Here is a 10,833-nt window from a genome sequence, read left to right as displayed (position 1 = left end):
GGAGAGTTTACCCTTTGTCTTTAACTTTTCTGTTCAAGATCTGCACAACTTATGCAGTGACTCTCAGCAGTCTATCAGACTAAGTAGTTCCTAACCAGTAAGCAAAGGGGTGAATATATATCATTGTCAGGACTTATGTTACACTGAAGAACAGTTCATAGAATGAGCAAATTCTAAAATCAAACATCTCATCAGAGGAAGAGAGGGCAACATTTACAACAGGGTAACGTTCCTGAACACACTTCAGAATTTACAGTGGAATAACCTGGGAGCCATGTTGCATATCATTCAGTCTCTTTCAATGTTTCTCAAAAAGGCCAGTGTGTGAAACATGGACTACCATCTACAACAGGTAGGATGCTGATTATTCATAACCTTTTCACAGAACCCCACTTCAAAGCTCTAAAAACTATCCCTTTAAAATCCATCCATCCATCTTCACTCTCCAGCTCCTCCTGGGGGGTCCCAATGTGTTCCCAGGCCAGAGAGGACATAATCCCTCCGGCAAGTTCCGGGTCTGCCCTGGGGTCTCTTCCCAGCGATATTTAGCACGCCCAGGGACCCTCCCTCGCTTGAAGCCCGACTTACAATGCACCCGACCTCAGCGGTCCTCCCCACAGGTGGTGGGCCCACGTGGAGGTGGCTGTCCTTCTCGAGGCCTAGCTCCAGTGAAGTGTCCACGGTGTCTCTTTTCCGGACAAAGTGTCCTGATTTGAAACGATCTCTAACTATCAAGGTTTTCAAATCACTCATAGTTTGACCCCTCCCCTGAAGACAACTTGCCATAGGAGACCCTACCAGGGGCTAATGCCCCAGACCACATAGCCTCCAAGATCATGGGGGAACTAAAACCCCTCCACAACATTAAAGAGTCAATTCTCCATTTGAAATAAGATATTTTATTCTTTAAAATCAGGATGAAATATCCTAAAACACTGGTGTTGTGCAGCAGTATTGATTATCTTCAGGGGAACCTAAAAGCCATGAATACCCTCTGGCTCCTATCTGATCCTGCAGACACAGAACAGCTCTGTTTATCTGCATTTCTCCTTGGGAGGTCAGCAAACAAGATTTCCCTTCTTTTTTTACAACGTTGAAAGATTCCCCCGTGTAGAAATTTATATAAATTATGCCTAAAAGAACAAATTTTCTCTTCTTCTCCAATTTTCCAGGAAATTGTTAGTTTCCACTCAAAGTAATTTTCTGCCGTGACCTCGCCTGAGCTGCATTTTCCCTTCAGACCTGCCTCAGATTGGATGAGAGGCACAGACCACCCTCTCAGTGGCAAAACTCTGTCATCTCAAGGTAAAACGGAGCACCACGGGACGAAAATAAATAACCTCAAATGCCTCGAGAGGCTTTCGTGACATGTGATGAATTAAAGAAACACACTGGGTGCGGGCATGTGTCTCAGCCACCCTCATTTCCTCTCCCCGCTCTGAGGTTGACAAACAGATGGACACCAAAGGCAGACTCTCGAACATAAAGCACGGTGGTGGAGAATTTCTCACATAAATACCACCGATTAACGGTCGTGGAGCTCGGCAGCAGGGAGCGAGGCGATTCGTCTGCTTTGTTGTGTCTCGACTCTGACACTGAGGGTGGTCCAAAAGTGTTGGTCCTGATGGAGGTTACGGCGCAGCACTCACATCCCGGCTTGAAGTAGAGGAATTGATTTGAACGGTTGTGTTTTAGACATTTAATCAAACTGTGAGTTTGTCAAATAAAGCTGCAATGTCGAGCCTTTAGAAAGCACCCGAGGGGGGCCCATCAGGACCCCAGATGGTGTGAGGTGTGAGGCACTTTTATTGTGCATGTATAGAGACACCAATACAGGCATTTCATGAACAAGAATGAAAGAACCTTGTAAAGAAAAAAAGAAAAAAGAAAGCATTTGTCGAACATGACAAGCTGTCGCTGAGATGAAAAGAAAAGTCATATTAAAGTGTTGCAGTGCCCTCTGTTTGTACTCACTGGGTGGTGTTTAAATGCTGCCTAATTAGTCGGGGTTTTTTTCCTAGCAGTGCAATAATTTACACTGTAAATTTACACCCATGAAATGGATGTTTTTGTATTTTTACAAACAGTTTCTGCGTCTCCACAGTCACTCTACACGCGCTTGGCGATTTATTTCCAACACTAATTATTCCTTGCTGCCAAAAGGCAAAAAGCTGGGGAATAATTTTTTTTTTTTGCCCGTGTCCGTGTTTATGTGTCTGTTAGTAAAAAAAAGTAATAAAAAGTAATCACTTAGAAGTACGTCTACCACTCAATAGCTTTTGGAGTCAACCCAATTCAAGATGGCTGCCACAAACTGAACTTAGAAAACACCAAAATCTCCATAACTCAGTCAATTTTACAAATATTGTAGTTTCCGCTCTATAGGGTGCACTGGATTATAAGATGCACTGTCAATGAATGGTCCATTTTTTAACTTTTGTCATATACAAGGTGCACCGGACTATAAGGCGCATCATCGTGCACCTCACGGTTTTTGTAATTTCACGCAGACGGCGCGCGTCACGCTCCGTTCAAAATGGACGATTTCGGTGCTCTAACGGAGCTGGTTCGCCTGTATCAGCATTCTCTATTAGAGACCACAAAGATAATCAAACAGTTCAAAACTCACGAAAGGATGCTGCACCAACGTAAACGTCAAGTATAAATGCCTCCACCGCTCGCTCAGGTCCGCGCACCGTGTGCAGAGCCCTGAGCGACTATAACTGAGCCTTAATGCTGCGAGCGGTGCAGCTTTGCAGTTTACCAAAGTCTTACTAAAACATTACGACTTCTTACATATATAAGGCGCTCTGGATTATAAGGCGCACTGCTGTTTTTTGGAGAAAATTGAAGGCTTTTAAGAGTGCCTTATAGTCCAGAAAATATGGTACTGAGGTAGAATTTGGCGGGATAGTAGCTGAGAGTCACCCTCAGCACGTAGTCTAAGTGCTACCGGAGTGCATGAGATCTCGCATCCTGTTGTCTTTAACCCTCTCAGGCTCAAATTAAGTTTTAGTAACAGGAAAAATCAGATATTTGGGGAAATTATCATCTGAGTAAAATAAGGCTCATAAAATATGAATGTGGAGTAATTAGGTATATGCAATTCGCTGTTGCAAATCTGCAACGTCTGCCTTGAGAGGGTTAATGCTTGACCAAAACAGCTACAGCTCTGTCATTGCTCAACATCAGATGAACTCAGTTTAAAACTCAGACCATGAGAGGTAGCACGAAAAGTTCACTTCTTCAAAGATCTTTTACATCATTTCTAATTTGCTTCACTTCCTTTTCCCTCTTTGACCTTGACGTAATCAGCCACTTTTGTTTGCAAACCCCCCCACACGCCAGACACAGACAACCTCCCGGTGGGTGCAGAAGCACAAACGGGTAAAGTTTAGAGAAGAGAAGAGGCAGAACCCAGCCGGGTGGGTTCCACATTCCTGACATTCTGCTGTACAGGTCTCCTTAACTCCAGTTTGACCTCTCCTGGCCTTATCTGTTAAAAAAAAGGTGTGGGGGGTAAGTGCTTGATGTTGACAAGGCCAGGATGACTGGAAGGACGTTTTGGCTGAGCACCAGCAGCTGTCTCAACATTCAGAGTGTACTTTCTGTGGCTCGCACGGTCAGAAGGTCAAAAAGAAGTCAACAGTGGTGAAAATGAAAAGCGGCAGTCATAAAGCACCGAATAACAACTTGAACGTCCCTGCAGTCTTTTGTTTATTTGACCGTTAGAATACCTCACTTAAAGGAAGGAAGAGGGGATTTTAAAAGGTACTCGTCACAACGTCATGAAGGTCAAAACATGAAAAAGAAAATCATAAAGTAAGAAAACCAAATCCACGCAATATTTATCTCATATTGACGTGTCCATAAATGAAATACTTGTGGGCAAAATTTGAGAATGGCTGACAACTACTACATGTTTGTTTACTTATGGAAACAGCCAAAGTGGCTGAAAGCAGGTCCATCCATGGAAGAGCCGAAGACTAACAATCTGGATGTGTTCGTATGTATTTACACTCATATTTGCTGGGTAAAGTGTGCAGATGAAACTATAGGGTAGGAGTAAACTCAGCAGTCTAGAAAAGGTTTTGCAAAAGCCACGTTTGTTTGAACGCCGAGCTCCGTCTTTACGGCCCTGACTGATCCCCGGGATTTATTCGTGACAGCTGTCTTACTCAATCTTTCTCTTTCTCTGAGTATTTACTGCCATATTTCTTCATTTGCATAGGCTGCGCCCAGCCTAATGCAGGTCAGTCAGGTGACTCAAGCTTCCATGTGGTTTTCAGCTTTGTTTACATTAAATGTGGACCCACATTTCAGAATGATCATATGGACAGATCTGGAAAACTACTGGAGTGAACGCTTTCAACCGGCACCCTTCGATATAGTTCAGGACAACTTCTTTTCATGTATATTTTCATAGTGTGCAATGAGTAGCTTTAAGATGGCAGGGGGAGTGAAGGGTTAATGTGTGGCCAAGGAAACCTGATGCTAATTAAGTCTCAGGAATGCCACAGTCTGACACTGTAGCGCAGGAGCTCTCAGAGTGGGTCAGACATGGAGAGAGACAGCTAATGCCTGTTTCTAATGGTTTTCTTCCTCACTGACAGCTTGGAGAGCCAGTTTAACCAAGAGAGGTAATGTCTCAAGGAGGAAAGGTTTGCTTTAGGTGATGGGGGGAGAGGATTTCATCTAAAAGGAGGCGGTTTTGGCGAGCTTTTGATCACAAAAGATGTCTCCTTTTGCTTTACCTTTAACTCACGCTGTGTTCATTTTTTTTTAGGCACACAAATGCAAAAATGGTTTTGCTGACATCAGTGCTGTCGGTGTTGCTCTCCTGGGCGTCCCTGCACAACGCGGCGCAGGCTTTGGCGGAGATGTGCCGGGGGAGTCCGTGCGCCGGCGGGGACGCGGGCGATCCGGGGAGCAGCAGAACCTCCGGAGCCCCGCGGCACTTCCACCCGTCAGCCCAGTGGAGGGCCCCGGAAACCGGCGCGTCCGCCCGGCTGCTCCGAGCGCACGGCGGCGGTGATGGAGGCGCGCGGCTGAGGGCGCGCGGCGGGTGCGTGGACGCGGACTGCGCCGCCGCCTGGGAACACTTTCAGCCCGACAACGGCACCCGAGACTGCAGAGGGATCGAGTGCAGGCTGCCGCCCAGGATCCGGCCCCAAACTCGGGGCAGGTCTTGTGCTGGAGAGGGATGTCCAACTGTCCCCTCCGCTGCTGCCCAGCTGTCCCCCGTCTATCTGTCCGACAGAGCCGCGCAGTTCCTGGGAGATGTCCCAGAGTTTGGACACGCGTCTTCTGAGCTTGGAGGAACGCCTTTAGGAGTCCAGCTCACCTGTGACATAAAGCCAGGTGTGTTCTCTGTTGGTTAGGATGTCCTTCCAGGTGTCATTCTTCATGAATCAGTGACAGCCTCTGTCCAACAGCGAGTCTATAATGAACTATTGATAACTTTCATGGATTTTCCCCCTCATCATTGCTCATCAAGATCACTGATGAGGGGTGTTAGGATACCTGCAGAACTACACTGTAAAATGGGTTTTTGCTTTTGGGTTGTTTCAGTTTATTACGAAGTGTTATTTTGGAAAAATCAGGGATTTTGTTCAGATTTAATGAAATTACAAGTTAAAGTCTTAACTACCAACAGGTTAAATTGGAATTTCTGGCCTAAATGAGTTTTGTGACTCAGTCAGTCAGGCCCAAATGTTTGTATCATCTCAGTTTTAAAACTACCCCTTCTCCTCCACATTAAGGCCATGTTTTCTGTCACTTTGGGCTGTATTTGAGACAGCTGTTACATCATTCCCATGGAGTTAGGGATTCTTTTTGTTCAAACAACAATTAGCGAAACTTCGGAGCAACTTGAACAGTGGTTTCCAAACCCTGTAGCTTCTAACACCCAAAATCACAACTGCAAAAATGTGCAACCCTAAATACCGTTGGTTGACCAACGCAAACATTGCTAAGAAAACAAACAAGGTCATAATAACAACACAAACGGCTTAAACTCATACTGCTCCAAAGTTATTTTAAACCAGATTATTTCTGATTTAAAAAATGAGTTTTACTTCAACCAATTATTAGTTTTCATACTATTAAACAGGCTGAACTAGAAATGCAAATTAAACTAATTGCACTAAGGGGTTTCATCTGCTAATCCAGATTAATGTCTCGGCAACAAAGTTTAGGCAATTTATTAATTTATTAAACTGAAATAAATTTGTTAATTCAAACAATTACCCAAAGGAGTTCAACCATTTCTGTGTCAGGAAGGTGTTGAGCAGGGGTCTCCAATCCTGGTCCTCGAGAGCTACTATCCTGCACGTTTTGCTTGTTTCTCAGCTCCAACACACCTGATTCAGTGGTTAAATCATCTCTTCATGTCTGCAGAAGCCTGTTAATCACCAATTGATTCAAATCAGGTGTGTTGGAGCTGAGAAACAAGTAAAACATGTGGGATGGCGGCCCTTGAGGACCAGGATTGGACACCCCTGGTGTAGCGTATACGGACTTAAAGGAAGAATATTAGGTGAGAAAAACTGAAACTTTTAGTGGAAAAAAGGTGACAAGGCAGCAAAAATGATACCAAAAATCAAGAGAGCACATGAAGATGAGCAGATGTGACTGACTGAAGGTCACAGTGGTCAGTGACACAGGGGAGGAACAAGTTAACGTAGTGAAAACAAGAAAATATCCAAATGAAAACAACAAAAATCATGACTGAATTTATAAAGAATAACCAAATTAACCTCTACTATAGGTCAGCCCTTTCACTTTTGTTTTGAATTTAAGACAACATGTTAGATTTTACAGTGTAGCTGGAGGAAACAGCTTAAAATCAGTTACTTGGAAAATGTGTTTGGTCACAGGAGATGGTTAAAACAAAGAAAAGTTAGTCATTCATTGTATATTTTTTTAATTTTTATCTCAGGGGAGAATGAGGTTCCTTCAGAGGACGCCCTCATCCTGCACCTCCAGCTGGCCAAGGGGCAGGAGAAGCTGGTGGAGGCCCTGCGAGCCCAGCAGGAGGTCATTCGCGACCTGCAGCAGACGCTCGTCGACCAGCAGGAGGCTCTGCTTTCCCAGCAGCAGGACATCCTGGAGCAGCAGCGGCGCATGTATGAGCAGATGGACACCGTGAAGGCCCAGTTTGGCCTCCTGTCGGACGCCTTCAAGCAGATCTCCTTCCAGGGCCTGCAGGGCGAGCTGCGGAGCTACTTCGAGAGCCACCTGGCGGGCCTGCAGAGCCAGGCCCGCAGCCACCTGCAGAAGTCCTACGCCGTGCACAAAATGGACATCGACTCCAAGGTGGTGGACGTGGTCGGGGAGGCTCATTTCCCCCAACCTCTGCCGGGCTGTCCATCGCCCTGTGGGTCAGAGGAGTTCTGTGACTTTCAGAAGGATCCACCCCAGTGTGAGAAGTGCACCATGTGTCCCCCGGGCTTCTTCCTGATTTCACAGTGCTCCTCGACAGCAGACCGAATGTGCCAGGTATGAAACTTCAAGCAGGCTGCAAGAAAACTCAGCCAACTGATATGTTATTTACAGAAAGTAAAATGTTTTTCAAATTATAGCTCAAAATTTCTCATATATATGGCTGCATGAATTACAGGACAGAGACGAATGCCTCGAACTACCAAACATTTGTGGAGAACGAGTGAAGTGCCTCAATACTCCAGGTGGGCTCCTAACTTGTCTTATTTTTCAAACTCTTTTACATTTCATACTACTTTTCGTTTAACTTTAGCCCTGGCAAAGGATTATTTGTACTAACTGAGATGTGTGCACAGCTTTAGGAGCCTGTTGTGGTTTGTTATTGTGCAGGGGGTTTTCGGTGTCTTGGAGTTTCTGAGAGAGAAGCAGCGACAGGCCTGTGTGGTCACGAGTACTTCTACAACCAGGAGCTGCAGGAGTGTCAGGCCTGTTCGGACTGTGACGGGCAGCCTGTCGTCGTTCCCTGCACAGCGGTCAGCGACACTGTTTGCGGCTCGCTCTCAGAGAACCGACTCTCGCAGTCCTGGGCAGCAAATGTGGCTTTTCCTCCCGCCAGGGCACCTGGAAACCACGTCTTTCCGGGCCTGCAGCTAAACATACGCGAGAAGGAGAGCGGCGGCCTTCTGATCAACGAGGCGGGGAAGGTCGCCTTTCTGCAGCATGGTCTGGTGTGGCTGGATCATAACTTTGCAATAAAGCACTGCTGCAGGAACTTCCTCCAGGTGGGGATGAGGCTCAACGGAAGCCAGGACGAGGACAGTCAGGACCTCAGTGGTGTTCGAATCGAACAGCCGGAGGGGAAGTACTTCCAGGGGGTGAGCGTCAGCACCGGGGTGGAGGTGGAGCCCAACCACATCTTTACCCTGCTGCTGAAGAGTCCAAACCAACACTGCAACAGGAGCAAGGATCTTCATGTCTTCGATGTCATGGCTCCTGCTTTGAGTCTGCTCTGGTTGTCTCACGATACTGGTGCTGTTGCCATGACGGCTCAGATGTCCCTGCTGGCACACTACCAGACCAGCTACCGCCCAACCTTCCGCATCACATCGGTGTCCGACCCCTACATGATCGGCCTTACTCATGACAGCCGTGGGGTACGCTTCACAGAGAGCGGAGTGGTGAAGTTTGTCCTCCAGCAGGCGCTTTACTCCATGGGTCACGCCTGCGTTCGAGAAGGTTTCTCTCTGATTGCTTACACGACCCGAAACGGGACCGGCCTGGAGGCATTGCAGGCTTTTAAGACAGGCGTAAACTACAGGGACACCTCTATCACCCTCTCCGGCGCAGTGACGGTGGACAGCAAAGAAACCCTCACTTTTGAGATCCAATCTCCACCTCAGTGCAACATCCGCTACTTTGGGGACAGCACTGGGATCAGTGTGCTGAGTCTCATCTGGATCCCTTCTGCTGTGTCGTCGGCCTTGACAGCGACAGTGTCTCGGACCGGTCTGCCCTTCGGAGCTGTCAGGAATAAACCGCTGCTGTTTCAGCAGATCAGCCCGGACACCTCGCAGGTTCACCTGGCCCGCACCGGGGAGGCAAACAGCTGGAAGAACTTTATCTTCCACAAGAAAGGGACTTCAAACGTCGCCCTGAACCTCAAGCTGATCCATTCATGTAATATAGTCAAGCTCACCTTGCAGAGGGCTGGGGGGCAGGGAGAACAGGCAGGTCCTTTGGCTCAGCAGGTGTCTGGATCAATGCCTGAGGGCAGTGAGTGGGCTAGTATTGGACTGAGAGCCTCATTTCAGGTCCAGAACGGTACATCTGTTTATGTAACTCTGGACTGCATCCGAGGACGAGTTAACCAAATAACACACGAGGGTGGGACGAACATTTCAATTCTCTGGGTTGCACTGTGATCCAGGAGGACAGAACTTTGGTTTTCAGTGCATTTTGCGTAATGGCAAAGATGGTTTTTGCACAAAACTGAGCTATTGGATCAGTATTTTTTAACGTATTTTTCCTCAACTGTCCAGACTTTTATCGTGATTTTTTTTTTTTGCGCGTACGATTTAAGTACAGCTTTTTCTCGACGTACTTCAGCTGGTTGAGCAGTGACCAATTTCACATCTGATGTCTGAAAGTGTGTGCTCGTGTGCCCAAGTGTGTGGACAGCATAAGGTGCTTAAATGTAAATGTCAATACGTACACACACAATGGCATTTCTTGCTTTGCATATGGGTCATATAATGTTATATTTATTCATCCCAGAATATTTAACCCACATAGGTAGCCAAGTTTGCATGTGATAACTACTATACTAACTACTGTACTATATGATCAGGAATTTAAAAAAAAACTGGTTCAGCATTTCAGAAAATACATATAGAAGAATGATACTGTAGTAGTTCATAAAGTAAGCAACTTAAAACAGCTCTTCTAAGGCTGCAGCCCCTTCAGTCCTCCATCTGTGTCAACACAGGATGAGTTTGACACTCGGTTAGGTTAATGGTAATCTATATTTTAGAAGTATTGTAGTTAAATGCAGAAGGAAACAGACTTGAGGCCTACAGAAATGTTATGGAGCCTCTATAATAGGTCTACATGCACATACGGTTTATGCCACTCTAAAAAATGCAAAGATCTTTCCTTGTTCTCTCACCTGAAACAACTGTAAAAAGCTGCCAATGCATTTTGTTCCTAATTGCTTCTGTGTGTGTTCTGTCCTCTGAATAATTAGGCATAATGAAGTGTTACAGAGAGCTGGCAGCATCTTGGATTCTTAAGATCACTTCATTGTGCATCGTGATTTTTTTTTTTTTTTGGTGCTGTTTTCTTGTGGAGCACAAGTTTATGTGTACTCATTCAATGCCAAATAAAATATGCACATATTTTGCTAGAGCCTTGTAAAGATTCCTTGTTGGCTTTATTCTAAAATGGAGGAAAAATGGACAAAACAGGTTTACAGTTAATTTAAAACAGATGTGAAGGAGCCTGATTTTGGCGTGACCCTAATTGTATAATGTTGAGATTACTGTTACATCAAATACACGATAAACATCACAATAATTAACATGAAAAGCATTATTTTCTGTTAAATTAAAGAGCTAAACCTTGAAAATTTGACCTCAGACATGCTCAATCTATTTGAAAGCAGCTCTATTCAGCAGACCTGCCAAACTTGGGCACATCACCTTGAAAATCTATATACAGTAATTTGTTTAAAATAGTTGCTAATCAAGTTCAGACCATTCTTCCATCCACTGGGATTTTAATAGCTTAAACATAACAAAATAGCCTGTGAGGTAATGGATGGGAGAGAGCAAAGGAAGAAGAAGGGGGTTCTGGTTGCGAGAAACAATCAAACGTTTCTGTCGACCGTCTGAA

The 10,833-nt window shown here is 45.5% G+C and overlaps 1 protein-coding gene across 1 annotated transcript; it reads left to right on the top strand.

Annotated features, from left to right (window-relative positions):
- Nucleotides 1-4,984: 4,984 nt before the first annotated feature.
- On the top strand, nt 4,985-10,345 carry si:ch211-37e10.2. The gene is made up of 4 exons (XM_017406397.3): nt 4,985-5,361; nt 6,941-7,500; nt 7,622-7,688; nt 7,834-10,345. The coding sequence occupies exons 2-4, from the start codon at nt 7,126-7,128 to the stop codon at nt 9,363-9,365; spliced, it is 1,974 nt and encodes a 657-aa protein (XP_017261886.1). The 5' UTR covers nt 4,985-5,361; nt 6,941-7,125; the 3' UTR covers nt 9,366-10,345.
- Nucleotides 10,346-10,833: the final 488 nt, after the last annotated feature.

The sequence above is a fragment of the Kryptolebias marmoratus genome, linkage group LG21 (assembly GCF_001649575.2).
Source record: "Kryptolebias marmoratus isolate JLee-2015 linkage group LG21, ASM164957v2, whole genome shotgun sequence".
Taxonomy (NCBI): Eukaryota; Metazoa; Chordata; class Actinopteri; order Cyprinodontiformes; family Rivulidae; genus Kryptolebias; species Kryptolebias marmoratus.
The sequence above is the reverse complement of the archived record's forward strand: the minus strand, read 5'-3'. Positions and strand labels throughout refer to the sequence as shown.

What these genes read in the sequence shown, in the direction of transcription:
- si:ch211-37e10.2 (XM_017406397.3), top strand. Translation starts at nt 7,126, where the DNA reads ATGTATGAGCAGATGGACACCGTGAAGGCCCAGTTTGGCCTCCTGTCG. An exon ending in CAGCAGACCGAATGTGCCAG is followed by an intron (nt 7,501 to 7,621) that starts GTATGAAACTTC and finishes CATGAATTACAG; the next exon opens with GACAGAGACGAATGCCTCGA. An exon ending in GAAGTGCCTCAATACTCCAG is followed by an intron (nt 7,689 to 7,833) that starts GTGGGCTCCTAA and finishes GTTATTGTGCAG; the next exon opens with GGGGTTTTCGGTGTCTTGGA.